Source organism: Coenobita brevimanus, chromosome 8, assembly GCF_032717465.1.
Source record: "Coenobita brevimanus isolate Jiangsu-jjx chromosome 8, ASM3271746v2, whole genome shotgun sequence".
Lineage (NCBI taxonomy): Eukaryota > Metazoa > Arthropoda > Malacostraca > Decapoda > Coenobitidae > Coenobita > Coenobita brevimanus.
Genome location: NC_136961.1, coordinates 3,944,021 through 3,961,050, shown reverse-complemented (window position 1 = coordinate 3,961,050; position 17,030 = coordinate 3,944,021). Strand labels below are relative to the sequence as shown.

Below are 17,030 nucleotides of genomic sequence, written 5' to 3'. Positions count from 1 at the left end.
GGAGCAGGACAATGAAAGGAAGGGTGAACTCGGACACAAACATCCACTGCCTCCTCAGAGCCTGACATAAGATTGCTAACGTGAGGACGGGTGGTAAGGAAGACAAATCACAAAAATGGCGATTGTCGTATCCGTCTCCCTCGAGCTGCTTGACTGACCACACCACGACAACATGGCTCACACGACTAAAATAACTGCAAACACACACACACACACACACACACACACACACACACACACACACACACACACACACACACACACACACACACACAGTCACACCTTCATGTAAACATGTATCTTTTTTACTTCCTCCTCCCCTCTCTCTTGTCACTGATATAATTTCCTCTGGGACCTTAGAAAAATATGGGGCTTATGTGGTGTGTAATTAGAGTGTGTGTATGCATGGCATGTGCGTATGTGCGTGCGTCGCCTTGGAAACACCTACTTGCGTATGCATCCTGGACAATTCAGCAAAAGGTTTTTGTGGTGTGTGTGTGTGTGTGTGTGTGTGTGTGTGTGTGTGGGAGGGCGGGGGGGAGGAGAGAGGGAGGAAGCAATGTGATGAATAATTAGGACCGCCATCATGTACTTCCCGTCTTTTTTTATTACACTACACTCCCTTACATAACAACCACCCACAGTCCACATGACTCCTACATGCACATGAACATTGTCGTATTCACACACAAGCGCCAAAGTGAAGTCTAACACGCACTACTATAAAAATTTGCATCTATATAGATATATATATATATATATATATATATATATATATATATATATATATATATATATACATATGTGTATATCACACTGAGAACCCAGATCCAGTTGATGAAGGAGGGAACCCATGGTTTCTGATTTATGAACTTCGCAACTATGGGCCAACAGGCAAAGGGCGGTACGCTAAGTACCCTTCCAGCAACTCCTCACACGCAGGAATTCTAGGATGTAATGGGTCACACACACACACACACACACACACACACACACACATGGCCGTATGGACAGAACAGGTGGTGAGAGACTGATAACGAAGATGTACAGTACAGACTGGAAGGAATGGTGTGAGATTCTGAATCACTGCAGTCTGATAGTCATGAGGATGGACATGTGTATGAAACAAAGCAAATTCATACGTATTGGTTTATGGGGGTTTAGGGGCTCGTTTTCTGTCAGTGATATATTACATATCAAGCAAGAAAATGGCTGGTTGAATATAATTAAAATCTGGCGGCGCAATTGCCAGCAAGAACATGAAGCAACAAGGATAAACCACAGTGTACACAGCAGAACCTGGTTGTGGAGAGTTTAAAACTGGTTTAGTATGGATTATTATTTGCTAGACGGACTACTGAATGTGCGCGAGTGAAGCTGCTTTCTATATGTGAATAAAACACAAATACTTTATGTGTGTGTGCACAGTATTTTTTGGCATATCTAGAAACGCACGATGTGGTGACAAAAATAATAATGCACATCCATATACAAAAAACTCAATGGTACGCAGCTCACGAACCCCCAGCACAAACGCTACCCATAAACATATAATATGAATAATATATAGTTCTTTCCCAACCCAACCTACCTACCTGCTTGTAAGCTACTGTGGTGGATTGTAGTAACACTTCAATGTCTCTACTCCAGTCACGACACATCGGTTCCACTTAAGTGTTTGCGGAATTCTCACATACCCACACTTGTCTGTAAAGCTGGCAACAGTATTTGTTTCTCTTGCCTTCAACTTAACTCTCATTGTTCTTATCATGCTTATTATCCTATCTTCACGTATATTCAGTAATTATCTGATTTACTCAACACACTCTCCTTTCTTTCTCTCTCTCTTTTCACCATATATGCCATTCTCACCACGCTAATTCTTCACGTCTCCCTGCGTCTATCTATCCCTTTGTTATGTAAGTGAAGGGTTTACCTGTGTCAGTTACCTAGTATTCTAAGTACCTCTTACTACTTACACTAGCCCGCCATGGCCCCCATAAAATTCTGCCATGGCCCCCTTGTGGGCCATGGCTCCCAGTTTGAGAACCAGAGTGCTAAGGGAATCGGCAGAGGCAGTAGGGAAAGTTGATACAACCAAAGCCAACAAGTATTCAAAAAACAACCCTCGTGCTTATGAAAAGAAAAAAGGAAATTAAAAACAAGGTATAATCAATAGAAAGAGCACTGGTAAATATGCTAATCAACTAGACACTGAGAGAAGAAAAACGGTGGAGAAAAATGGATCAGATCAAAGAAACCATCAAAAAAGAAAAAAAAAATCTGAAACAGGCTTTACGCAAACTGACACTAGGAAATAAACATATTATATCACTGACAAAAATAATTAAGTCGTCACAAGCAGAGAGACGATGGTATATTTTACAAAGGACTGTATGCATCAAAGTTAGTAGTACCAATAGTTGACTTTTCTATTGACACAAATGAAATAACAGCTATTAATCGCACCAGATGAAGTATACTTATCTCGAATGACAAGAAGAAAAGCCCCAGGATATGGAGTGGCAGCAGATGTAATGCTGGATTGAGAGGTTGGAGCTCGAAACCAACTCTCCCACTTATTTACGAAATGTATAAAGGAAAAAAATCCCAAAACATGGTGTAATGCAACAGATATTCTGTATTACATGTAAGGCTACTCCAAAGTTCGTAGTAATTACTGACCTATGAGCCAATTATCAGATATTTACAAATTCTTCCCTAAGGTCCTTACGAAAAAAATATTATTATTTTTTTTAATGAATATGAACATCGTGAGTAGGCAGGATTCCGAAGCGGTTATTCGACTGCCGATCACCAGCGCACAGTGAATCAACTTTTTGGGAAAATAACAGATTGTTAAGCATCACTGTGCTTAGGTTTTGTCAATTCCAAAAAAAAAAATCTTTATACTCTGAAGCACATAGCAATTATTAATTCATTGTGGGATCAAGGAGGAAACTATAACATTAATACTGTTCGAAAATAGTACACATAGAGGAGACTGCTATCGTTAAGTTATATAAAAATTCAGGAAAAAAAGTACTGAGAAACGCATGATATAATTTCACTGAAGTTATTTATCACATACAGTGGAGTCTCCCGCTATGCGGATCTCAATATGCGAAACGCCTAATATGTGAACTTGACTCAGGAAGAAAACAAATTTTTCAATTTGCAAAATGAGATTCTAAAATGCGAATCCGTCGACTCAAAGCAAGGGAAAAACAGAGTTCCCGCTCAAAATGGCGGTACTTGAAGCCACCACCAGATGGCTGATCAGTTTTCCGCCTTTCCCTCCCTTATGGCGTCTCTCAAGTCTAGTCTCAAGACTCTCAGTCTGTGTCTCCCGCACCGCACTCGCACATTGTGGTGTTTTTCCTGCAGCATTGTACAAGACCCGCTCTTGCTCACCTGTTACATCATGGCCCCACCGCTTCATTCCAAGAATAAGAGAATCGCTTTGGCTCTGAAAATGAAGGTTGTAGAGCTGAATAAGCAGGGTAAATGGAACTCAAGTACTTGACGTGAACTTGGCTTAGGTGAATCGACAGTGGGGAACATTCTCAAAGACAAGGCGCATATTTTACGACCCGTCAAGACTTACAGAGGCCAGCAAGTGAACGGGCGCAGTCAGGTTGCTATCCCGCAATTTTACAAATGGAGCGCTAACTAGCACACTACATACATTGTTCTGTTGTCTTTCTTTGAGCAAAAGTCTTTCTTAAAATGATAGGCATTAATGGGGAAGTACCGTAAATGACAAAGATAGGTTGAGGTGTCAACCATATACATTTATTTCCATTGATTCAGTGGCTTCTAATTTGCGAAATTTCAAATATGCAGTGCATTTTGTCGACCATACTCATGCATATTTGGAGATCCCACTGCATTCCTTGAGAGTGTTTTCAGAAAGCAAGAATAGGAAAACAGACGAGTCAAGATAACCGAAGAAAACTTAAACTTTTTAAGATTTGCAGATGTTATTTTCCTGTAGTGGAAAAGTTTCCAGAGAAGGGAAAGAAGCTGTATGCAGCCTTCATGGATTTGAAGAAAGCATATGACACGGTGGCTAGAGATGGACTGTGGAAAGTATTAAGAATATATGGAGTAGGTGGGAAGTTGTTGACTGCTGTGAAGAGTATGTATGAGGATGCTAAGGCTGCAGTGCTTGTGGATAGCGAACTGAGTGAATTTTTCTACTTGAAAGTTGGACTGAAACAGAGATGTGTCATGTCTCCATGGTTGTTCAATCTATATATGGATGGGGTTATAAAAGAGATACAAGGTAGGGTAGTGGATGTTGGAGTGGCCCTAATGAGGGAGGGCAGTGTTTGAAAACTCCCTGTACTGTTGTTTGCAGATGATACTGTGTTGTTAAGTGAAGACGAAGGGGAGCTGCAAGGCTTGGTGGATGAGTCTGGGAGAGTATGTAAGAAACGGAATCTAAAGGTAAATGTTGGGAAGAGTAATGTTATGGTCTTCAAGAGAAGCGAAGTCCGTGAATGTACAGTGAGGTTGGATGATGAGGAAATGGAAAATGTGAGTGCGTTCAAGTACTTGGGTAGTATGATGTGTAAGGATGGAAGTTTGAAGGGTGAAGTGCTTTAAAGGGTACAAGGAAGAAAGGTTGCTGGTTCCCTGAAAACAGTGATAAGAAACAGGGAAGTGAGCATGGAAGTGAAGAAGTTACTACATGACAATATTGTGATACCAACTCTAACTTATGGAAGTGAAGCTTGGACCTTGTTGGAGGGACAGAAGTTAGGAGTGAGAGCAGAGGAAATGAGTTATTTGAGGGGAGCATGTGGAGTCACATGGAGAGACAGACTGACGAATGAGGATGTGAAGGAGCGTTGTGGTGTGGATGTGGATGTGATAGGAAGCGTTAGGAGAAACACACTTAGGTAGTCTGGCCATGTGGAGAGAAAGGAGAGTGAGAGACTGACGAGGAGAGTGTATGTGAGTGAGGTGGAGGGGGGAGAGGGAGGGGGAAGCCACGGATGAGATGGAGGGATGGAATGGAGAAATATATGAGAGAGGGTGGTGTGAGCTGGGAGCAGGGCAATGAAATGGAGGGGGACAAGGCGACGTGGAGGCGATTTGTTTGTGGCCACCCATTGCGGGATTAAGGCGCCTGGCAATAGATAGATAGATAGATAGGTAGATAGATTGTCCTAACTTCAGAAACAGCAAAGGCATTACACGAAATGATAAATGACACTGAGTAAGTCTCAGAGAAGGGCTAAAGATGAACTAGAGAAATACATCAAAGAGCATGTTCAAAATAAATGAAGGGACTCTTAAAGAAGTTGAGGAGTACAATTACATGGAGCAAGTACTTAAACTAACAAAAAACCATGAAAACGATATAAAACTATGTATTGCAAATGGGTGGAATGCATGGAATAAACACAGAGATATCACAGAACCATCAAGCTTGCCAGTATGTACTCGTATGAAACAAAGTGTATAACCAGTGTATTATCCCGACTATAATGTGCGGTTGTGAGTCCTGAAAACTAACATAATCAGTGGAAAACAAACAAATCCGTTCTCAAAGAACAATGGAAAGATCAGTGCTGGGAATATCTTTGACAGACAGGAATAGATCAACTTTGTTGAGAGCAGATTAAAGCCAAGGACATTACTGATGTTCTAAAAGAAAAGAAAAGTGGTTGGCAGGTCATGCAGCAAGAATAAGGAATAACCAATGGGGCAAGAGACTGATTGACTGGATTCCAAAAAGTGTAAATGCAGAAAAAAAAAAAAAAAAAAAAAAGGCCAGCCAAGAGGTGGAGAGATGAGATAGAGTAGTTTGTAGGCAAAACCTGGAAGAGACTGGCCCAGTCTAGGAATTCTTGTAGAAGGTTGGGGGTGGCCTTTGTTCAGCAGTGGAATCTCCATGATTGGTGATGATCCATATACAGTATATATATATATATATATATATATATATATATACAGATAGATAGATAGATAGATAGACAGATATAGATGGATGGATAGATAGATAGATAGATAGATAAATATAAAACGGGATAGAAATATACATCTGTGTGTGTGTGTGTGTGTGTGTGTGTGTGTGTGTGCGCGCACGATACAACATTCGATTCTGAAAGCAACTAATGAACTCTTCCTCAAGGTGTTGTCTTGCCCTAATCTCTCTTCCATCAATTCGTTAATAACCTTCTAAGGTGTAAATTCTCCCAGTTAAGCATCGGACACCCTGGAGCCGATGTTTCTGTAAATGCACCCAACACGATATGCATTGCAGGTTCCATAAGTTTGAAATTTTTTACAGTGGTCTGCATTTTTTATTTTTTTTCGTGCACTTGATTATCACCATATATGCCGAAAACCACTTTTTCTCACATTAGACAACGAACGAAGGTGATTTATTTCTTTATACCATAGAAAACTACCGTTACCTGAAACTCAAGCCATTCGGGCAAATGAGATACTGTCCGTTCCAACAGTTGAGATGCTAGGTAGTAATATAAACCAGTTAGCATGAACCAAGCGAACTATCAAGCTGCTTCGAACGTAATAAATGGTAAGTCAAAGTGATCTAAAATCCTATTGATTTCCAAGCACTTGGGCCATCTACCCACTAAATGTGGTCCAAACCTCTTTTTTAGTTTTTGAGTAATCCTGCTAACAAACAAACAAACAAACAAAAGGGTGAAAACATACTCTCCTTATAAGAACCTATTTAGATACACCTATATATACAGATACATATACTACGTGTACATATACAAACATAATACACATACAAAAAAAAAAAAAAAAACTACCATAGTCTACCGTAAACGTTTTCTATGTGTGAATATAACTTATACAAGGCTTAAGGGATAAGCGGATACTGTGTTATTAAGGCAAGGCTTAGCTGATACTGTGTTATTAAGGCAAGGCTTAAACACAGTATCCGCTTATCCCCTAAGCCATGTTCTTAACCTTTTTTGAGTCACGGACCCCTTCGAGAATCTGGTGAACGCTATGAACCCCTTCCCTACAAATATGCACATAAGCACAAACGCAGCATTTTGCATGCAATGAATATACATTATTTTAATGAAAACTACATCACGCATTGTATCACAGTGTATAAAACAGTCTTTACAAAGAATTATGTTTCTCACTTTTTCATGCAAAAACTAATGACCACTCGAAAAAATGAAATACATCCAACTTGAGCAAATTAAACAAAATAAGACTGTTCAAAAGTTCATTTCAGTGAGAGAGTTGTTGTTGCTGTTTGGCTTGAGTTAGATGAAATTGTGGAGTGGTCTTTGACGGGGCAACATGCATGTCATCATTCACATCCAGTTGATTTCGACTTTTCATTTTGATAGAAACAAGCGCTGAAATCCCTGACTCACAAAAGTATGTAGTTGCAAACGGAATCAGAGCAACCATAGCTCGCTTTGCCAGACAAGGGTAGGTTGTGTCAACGAACACCAGAATTCAACACTTCGAGTTTGTTTGTTTGTTTAAGTTAATGATGCCAAACGGCATCATGCAATCTCGCTAAATTGTTCTCAATTATTCTGACCTTCACGGACCTCCTGTATCCTATCCATGGACCCCTTGGGGGTCCATGGACCCCAAGTTAAGAACCCCTGCCCTAAGCCTTGTATAAGATATATTCACACAGAAAACTTTTACGGTAGCCTATGGTAGTTTTTTTTTGTGTGTGTAATTAATTCACCGGGTCGGTCAGGATCACTTGATGGTCGTAATTGTCAGCTTTTACCCTCCCGGAAGGGAGCTGAGAGCTCATATAGTCCGATCTAAGGGCAAGGCTGTGACCTTCACACACGCACACACCCGTCCCCTTGCTCAAGAGGGACAGTAACCACCCACTTCGTCAGTGAAACTTTTCGCAACCTGAGCGAGGCGCGAAGTCACGTCCACCAGTTGGCAAGCGGGAACGTTACCACTGCACCAGCGAGCGGTGTGTTTATGTATATATGTTTGTATATGTAAACGTTGTATATGTATATGTATATATAAGTGTATCTAAATAGGTTCTTATATGGTAAGTTAAGTACGTTATAAACTCTTATATAAATATTCAGGTTTCATACTCTCCTTGTTGGAGAGAATAATTAAAGCATGTCCCTTACATAACTGACAGCTCTCCCATTGAAGCATGGCAGGTCTACCAACATGATCCAGGTTCATACATTTACTGTTCAGCAGGCTTCTTCCTTGTCACACCGTATCAGTGAAGAATAGGGCTGACAGTTTTGGAAGGCTGTACATCCACTAAAATAATTATCGGCACCCCTTGCTTCGATACCTTTCGCAACACTCATTGACACAGGTAAGTGTTCGTACACCTGATACTTCCTCCCTCAATCTCTTCGCCTCTCTCTCTCTCTCTCTCCAGATACAGTATAACTTCCGTAGCTTGAAGCCGTGCATAACAAATAATTCATAGGAATGGACATAGTGCTAAAAGGAAGGTCTCAAATCAGCAAAGCATTATTCACTAGATAATACAAAAATCAAAGTGCTATTTCTTGGCACCCATCCTCTCCTACGTTACCACCTTCGGGTTTTCTTACACGTTATAGTATAGTGACATCTACAATTAGCACTATAAGAACGAGCTGATGGCAAACTTTAAAGGTATATTTGTTCAGTATATACAACACCCCATGAACAACACATGTAAAGTATGTTCAGTATATATCGAAGTATTGCTATAATAGTACCCACATAAATGACATGTGAATGTAGTAGTGCATGGATGATGAATCTGAGACTGGTATATCACCAGTCTGTCGAAGATGGTATCAACATCACGGAATGGGTGACAGGTAGGCAAATTCTTTTATTTTAGAATAGGCTTTTGCCGCACACCGTTCTCGATATGCATATAATGTGATTAATGTGTTGCCAATGAAACTGCTTCATTTTGGACAGTTTGAGCATCGAATGAAAAGTGCTCATATTCTAAGTGGCTTCGGGTTCTCTTGTAACAATTCTTACATGGGTATTCACTCTACACATTACACATCAACATCCTCGTTTACAATATTTATGAAAACTATGTTAATACACAAACTCTCTAAGAAACATAAAAGGCAGTGATAATAAGCAAAACAATCTGCTTAGTAAACGGTGCCACGAAGCCTCTGATACCATTATGAATATGGACATAAGGCTCAGAAGATCAGGGATACCAATCAGGCACGTTAACTCAGTAGTATGTTTTCAGGTCTCTTGTCCGGTGTGTCAGATTCTATCAGGCTAAAAGGGTGGCGATAATTTTTTCGGTGGGTGTAGATCCAACCCTATCCACTCGTACGCTAAATACTCGTACTCCTCCCTCCACCTTTCCATCCGCTTCTCAAGTGTCCGACACTTCAACAAACACGGAATGAGGCTATGGCACGCCTAATCTCATCCTTGGCTTATATCTCTGATCGGAGTAAAAGTAACGTTGTTGTTTTTAATGTATTATAAACTCCGTTCCTACATTTTTGACCCGCCACAGCCTTCCATATAAGTATCATTTAATATTAAATACTATCCATCTCATTCTTGCACCATCTCTCAACCTTCTTAGGGTTTGAGCCTCTTGGGATATGTCATGAAAAAATCATTTTACCTCATTTGCAAAATCTGCATCTGTTAGGCCGACCTCGGGCCTTCTTTACGTCAGTACAGCTGTTGACTTTATACAGGAGTTTTGTTCATATCTTTGTGGAGTACAGCCCCCATGAGTAGAGGGCTCCCACACTGCAGGGTGATGTCAAGGACTTTTCTGCTTTTCTAAACTCTCGACGTACATCCCCCCTGCTTTATGGCCGTCGCCTAGCACCCATCCGGCATCAACCTCTCACCAATTTTCTCCCCGCCTCCCTAATGCAAGATATCACCGACTGTCCCAGTATTTCACGTATGCAACAGACCATCTCTGGAACTATCTTCCACAGTCTGAGTTTCCTTTTGCCTCTGCCCTCCAGGCTTTTCAGCGCAGTGTATTCAGACATCTCTGAGTCAAAGGATCTTGAATTGGCTTTTTTTGTGGGGGGGTGGAGGGGGGCACCTTTGCAGATTTCTAGCCTTTGATTCCCTCTTCTTTGCGCAGAAAAACTGCATCTATAAAAGTATCTCCAGTAAACCACTGGAACTAGGAAGAATTTAATCAACATTATCACAATGAAGCCGTTATTTTAACCTATCATTCCCATCTTTCTTGTCACTTATTGCTTTTCTTTCCTTTACAAGTGGCTTTACATTGAGTGACAAGCCAAATGGTTTCCTGTAAGCCAAGAAACCATTTACAACGCTGGGTGGTAACCATATAACCATATCATACGAGCTCCATACGTGTCAGCAAGTGGGTTGGTGGAGGGTTAGAGCCCCTCCCCGTAAAACAAATAACTCAAAGTCAAATGGCCACCCCTTACGGGATTATGGCGTCTGGCAATAGATAGATAGATAGATTCCCATCAGAAGACTGTTTTAGTGATTTTCGAGAAGACATGTCAAACTGGAGGGGAGAGATGGTATAACCGACATTATTCTCTTCACAATTAAAAATCCTTCAAGAATCAAGCAAAACTGCCGGATATTAGCAAGAAAAAAATAAATGACAATCTCTGACTGAAGTCGGCTAATTACGGTGATCATAAAGATTAACTCTCGAAATACTTGTAGAAAATCTCTATGAATAGATATTATTCATGAATCTGCACTTAGCAGCAATTTTATATCAGTTTGAAAAAAAAAAAAAAAAAAACTTATTTGCTCAATGACTTCAAAATAAAATAATTAGTATAATAAGTTCAGTTGAACTCATTTGATGTTTACCTGACCTACACCGTTAAAGGTCAGGCATCAAGGTCGCCTTTCTTAAGGTCCAGTTACTTATCCTGCTTCTTTGGAGAGAGAGAGAGAGAGAGAGAGAGAGAGAGAGAGAGAGAGAGAGAGAAGGACAAGGACAAGTAGTGTCACAAATTGTTTTATGACGCCTACTGAGAAGTACCTTAAATGAAATAGGTACAAGTTACTCCCTTAAACCATGGGAGGAACGTGAAGTCTGTCCCCCATCCACCACTCCTACCCTCAGTACGCGCATGGAAGGGACCTGGACCGGAATATTCAATACGCCACTACAGTAAATAAGGCCTAATAAAACTTTGTATAACCTGTTTTTCCAGTGCTGTTCTGAGGAAATGTGAACGACCTCTGCTGGTAGCTGATTCCAGTCATTGCACATCTTGGAAGCAAAGAATTAATCTACTATATCATGATAGAAATGCTCTAAGTCAGGCTTCAGTGCGTGGTTCCTTGCCGGGTTCCTGTTTGATCTTAGTAGTGCTGGTAGGCGATATCCGTAATTTACAGTCTAGTAGTTAACCAGGGTGAGACAGACGAGAGGAGCATGAAATCGTCGGCTGAAGCTGCAACAAGGAAATTTTGACTGAATCTGACAGCCGTTATTATATTACGTCATATTTATCTTTTTTTCTTTTTTTAACATCTTACTGAACACAAAAAGTCCATGAAATAAAAGAATAAATAAATAAAAACACGACCCCAGCTGACTAAGGCCGTAAAACAATATTGTATTCATCTCTCGTCTTCAGTGACTTGCACGGTAAGTAGAAAACTGCATCATTGCCATTACCGTGAAAGTTACATGGCCAAGAGTTCTAAAGTGTGGGGATAATTAAGCAAGAGTTTGGCCGGGAAAGTTTGACCAATTAACGGAACTCAGTCTTCAGAGAGCTTGCAACTTCCTTCATGAATTTAGCTTGTCCTCGACACGAGCAAGTCTCGTGCCTAAGAAATAACTTCGTAGAGGAAGAACAATTTCGTGCAGTTTTCTCCAGCAATATTTATAGGAACCTATAAGTGCCACTTCCCCAACAGCAAATGGAGTTCATGCTAAGTCACTTGCTTCGAATAAAAATTGGAATAACAGTAAGTTTTACATATATACCTCTCTATATATACATTTTTTTTTAAATAACAGAACGGAGGAAGGAAAAGGAAATGAAAAAAAAAAAAAAACATCCATGCACCAGATTACTGGTGTCCTCTGTTCATAAAATATCTAAACTTTCGGCGCACATCTGGGGAAGTGAGTTCCAGGGAGATGCTGTTCGGGGAATGAAAGAATTCTGATAGGCAGAAGTTCTGCAATATGGCTGAGTGACATTCCAGTCATGATGGCTACCAGATGCCCGCGTAGCACGAGGGAAGGGATGGAGAGGTGGCACCATGGACGCAACTTCGTGTGAGCATATGCCAAAAAAATATCTGTAAAATAATTCAAGGGAGGCAACATTCCTTCTTACTTGCGGGGAGGTAGTTTATTTGTAATGGCAGGGTTGTTTATAATTCTAACAGCTTTGTTCTAAATATTGTCTAGTTGTTTTAATGTAACCTCACCACATCCATTCCACAAGGGTGAGCAATATTCAAGCTGAGAGCGCACATGACTCTTATAAATTAGAGCTAACTACTCATCAGTGAAGAAGTTACGGACTCCGTGCAATAATCCAAGTTTCTTTGAGGTGGTTTAAGCGAGTGATCTAACATGAGAGGTCCAGCTGAGGGCATTGTTAAGTGAGATGCCAAGAATTTCAATACTTTTGGAGATGGGAATATCAGTAGCACTGAAGGTAATGTACGAATCTGGCAATATCTGTCTATTAGTAAATTGCTTATATTTAGTTTTGCTAGCATTAAAGGAGACAAGGTTGTTTTGTCCCTATTTTTGATCGTAGATAGGTCTTGATTTATGGAGATGGCTGTAGTGAGTTGAGAGGTAGAGATATTAGACTCTGTAAATGGGTGTCTGAGTGTGAATGAACTATGTAGTGTTGAGTCATCTGCATATGAGTGGATGGGATTGTGGGTTACAGATAAGAGATCATTAATATGAAACAGGAATAGGGTTGGCGCCAGAACTGATCCCTGCAGCACGCCGGCGTTAATTGAGTGGAAATTGGAATATACATCATCTACTTTTACTCTTATTTTCCTGTCACTAAGATATGAAGAAATCAAAGGAACAAAAGGCTTTAGTCCATAGCAAGGGAGTTTGGACAGCAGGGAACGGTGCCATACTCTGTCGAAAGCTTTAGAAATATCAAGAGCTACTGCATGAGTTTCTCCATGTAGATCAATTGATTGATGGATGATCTGAGTTAGGAGATTGAGTATGTCAATCGTGGATCTTTCGTGGCGAAAACCATATTGTCTATCACTAATTAAGTTGTTGGATTCAAGATGTTTAACAATGTGCTTTTTAATTGAAGTTTCAAATACCTTACCAAGAGAAGATGTGACAGCTATTGGTCTGTAATCAGAGGGGTCAGAGGAACTTCCTTTCTTCGGAATTGGGTGAATATTGGCTTCTTTCCATGAATTTGGGAATAAAGAAGTACGTATGCATGGTCTGAATAATGTAGCTAGGACAGAGGCAAGTTCAGGGGAACACTTTTTCAAAATAATTGGCGGAATTCCATCTGGGCCTGGAGCTTTTATTGGTAGGTAAATTGTCTATCTATCTATATAGATAAACAGATAGATAGATAGATAGATAGATAGATAGATGGATATATATATATATATATATATATATATAAAATATAATTATATATATATATATATATATATATATATATATATATATATATATATATATATATATACTGTATATCCCATTGGAGCCCAGTGTCCCCAGTACTTGACAGAACTGGGAGTTTCCAGATCTCAATAAAGTAGGGAACCCCCGGGTGGGGACCTATGAGCTTCGCCACTCTGAGCCGACAGGCGGAGGGCGGTACGCTCAGTACCCTCCCAGTACAATGACTCGGCCATCAACTCTGGGATCCAATGAGTTATATATATATATATATATATATATATATATATATATATATATATATATATATATATATATATATATATATATATATATTTTGGCCTCAGTGGTAGAGTGTGCGTTTTGCACGCTGGTGAGCTCAGGTTCGCCTCCCGCCAGAGTTGTAAAAACTTGGGGAAGCGTTCACCAAGCCACTTGCTACTTAGGCAGACACAAGGGGTGCTGTGGTTGAACCAGTGTCGCATACTAGTATGCTTGCACCCAGTCGGGTTAATGCGGGCCGATTACACTTGGTTCACAGACTACACACACATCCAAAGCCACTACAACACTACAATCACACTCACAAGCACTTCTCACCCTACATACAGTCTCTACCAGACAGCCTAAGCCACTTGGTAGAGATACATTGGCTGTATCGTCGCTGCTTCGGTATGGATAGGCCAGTCCTGCAGTGGACCCTAAAGGCTGATGATGATGATGATATATATTATGTACATATATCCATATATACATCTATATCTATCTATCTATTTATCCATCTGTCTATCTATATGTATCTCTCTCTCTCTCTCTCTCTCTCTCTCTCTCTCTCTCTCTCTCTCTCTCTCTCTCTCTATATATATATATATATATATATATATATATATATATATATACTGTATAACAAACATGTGTAAGGCTCAACTGATACTGTACTTTTCTGCTGCAATGAGTAACTTATCTCTAGCCCAAAACTACTCTTGTTAATGACTGGCTGTGACACCTTGCCTTTTTACATTGGTTGCCACACATCCACTGATCAACCATCCACTCACTCACCGGCCTAGTCACTAGTAGGAGGTCCCCCAGAGGTGCAGATTGAGGAGGATTCAGAGTTAGCGCCACCCACTAACCTACCCCTACTGCTCATCCCAGAGGCCATGGCGGTGGTAGGAGGCCCCCCTGAGGTGCACATAGAGGAGGGGTCCAAGTTGGCTTTAGAGTGTGATGTCCGCCACGCCACCTCGCCCCCCGTCTACATCTTCTGGTACCACAACTCCACCATGGTCAACTATGCCAGACACCACTACCTGCAGGTGTGTGTGTGTGTGTGTGTGTGTGTGTGTGTGTGTGTGTGTGTGTGTGCGCGCGCGCGCACGAAGGGGTAGAACCATGTTCAATTATGCCAGAAACAGTTATCTGAAGGACAGTGAGTAACGAGTTAATAGCTAGAACCAGCGTTGTGTGAGGCACCAAAAATTCCCCAAGGTTATCCTGGTAAGGCAATGATGTTTATGGTGTGTGAGTAGGTTAAAATCAATAGAACTAATGTAAACTACACGAGACACCACACACCTAGATCGACCAGGGGACTGGTAACCATAGTACCAGTTTCAGCTCCTGTCCACACCCATACCGTCGTGATTAACATGTATGGTTTAGTAATCAGAATTGATGTCAACCACACTAGAAACCAGAACTTGTAATTGAGGTATCTGGGGTAGGGTATGCAACAAAACCACGGCCAGCTACGTCACTCATCATTAACTACCGGTAAGTGAGAAGAATTATTGGAGATGTAATCGTGGTTAACTATGCCAGCATCACAGGATGCAGGTCAGCAGTTCTGAGGTGGATTTATTAACCATAATGCTGATGCCAGCTGAACCAGAAGCCACTATCTCGGGGCTTAAGAGTAGGGCCAGAGAAGGCTTAAAACCCTTGTCAACTGTGATTGACACCACTCCAGCCAGGTGTGTGTGTGTGTGTGTGTGTGTGTGTGTGTGTGTGTGTGTGTGTGTGTGTGTGTGTGTGTACAATCATGGTTAATTCAACCATCCGGTAGATGGACAGGAGTGAGGTAAGGACAGCACAATGGTTGCATGTGTGACTATGTAAACATACAGTATATGCATATATGTATGTATGTATGTATGTCAGTACTAGTATACAAATGTATGTACGTATTGTCGGAGGCCATATCCTGTGAAAGGTGGCTTCAAGATAATTAAATGACTTTAACCCTTGTTAGAGAGACCGGTGCCATATGGAATCATGCACCACGCGTTTTTGAGTTTGGCGCTCAATACTGTCCATTTATATTGATTTTGGGAAAACTTTTCAGTGTCCCTCAACTGGAAGCAACATGGTGTTGTCAGGATTAGCCGTGTTTACACACTCCTATTCCTTATCGCTTATCAGTGATTATTCATGTATCCATTGTGAACAGGTCTTCCTGTTAGGGTGTTGCATTGTGAAAAAAAAAAGGGGGGGGAGGGCGGGAGGGGGAAGATGCCATGTTGTTCTAGGTTGATGCGTTGTACACAATATTTTAGCGAGTGTTTCAGCCTAGAGTCGATACAAGTTGAGTAACATAACGACTACGGCACAGGAACTTGGAAGTGTAGACACTCATACACCTGGCAAGTGACTTCTGGGAACCACTGAAAATGTGTTGGTAGGTACTATGAAAACCGGAGATATTGTACGTGAGTTGTCGGCTATACTAATATATTACGGTGATGAAAAATTATTTTATGGTATATTCAGGCTGCAATCACGACAATATAATCACAATAATATATTAGTATAGCCGAAAACGCAGGTAAAATATCTCAGGTTTTATTTATTGAAGGTAAACAGTTTTCTGTGGTTCCCAGAGGTCACTGGCCGGCTATGTGAGAGTCTACACCTCCAAGTTCCTGTAGTATAAGTTATTTTGCTCATTTTCATATACTTCCATCTCAGTACCTGAATAAGTAAAGTACATTTTTTTCGATAAATTTTTTCAAAGGATCCATATGACCATTCAGTTTACTTTATCCTAATGTTTACTCATACAAGCTCAAGATGTCATATTTGTTGTACAGTACCCTCTGGTAATAATGAAACATGTCTGTATATATTTTCTTTTCCTACAGTAATTCCAGATAAATACAGTCTTCCTTTAACGTAGCAAAATATGAGGACTTCCTATCCAGGGTTAAGGCATTTGTATCCATTCCACGGAACGACCCCTCTTATCACAACACACCGCCTTCCACTACACACTCTCGTACCTTATCTTCCCAGCTTGTTCTCAGTAATCCTCCCCTTTCTCCTCTCAGCCATCTTATTCACATGTCTCTCACAGTATAAATTACTTCACTACCTTCAGACAAAGAATTCTGTAACACGTGTCTTTATT

General features: G+C 40.6%; 1 protein-coding gene across 1 annotated transcript in view; it reads left to right on the top strand.

Annotated features, from left to right (window-relative positions):
• Nucleotides 1-17,030, top strand: part of LOC145405962 (hemicentin-2-like) — a 147,003-nt gene that overhangs the window by 117,913 nt on the left and 12,060 nt on the right. Inside the window, exon 6 of the mRNA XM_080277157.1 lies at nt 14,780-14,940. Within this exon, the coding sequence (XP_080133283.1) occupies nt 14,780-14,940 (161 nt within the window). The remainder of the gene's footprint in view (nt 1-14,779; nt 14,941-17,030) is intronic.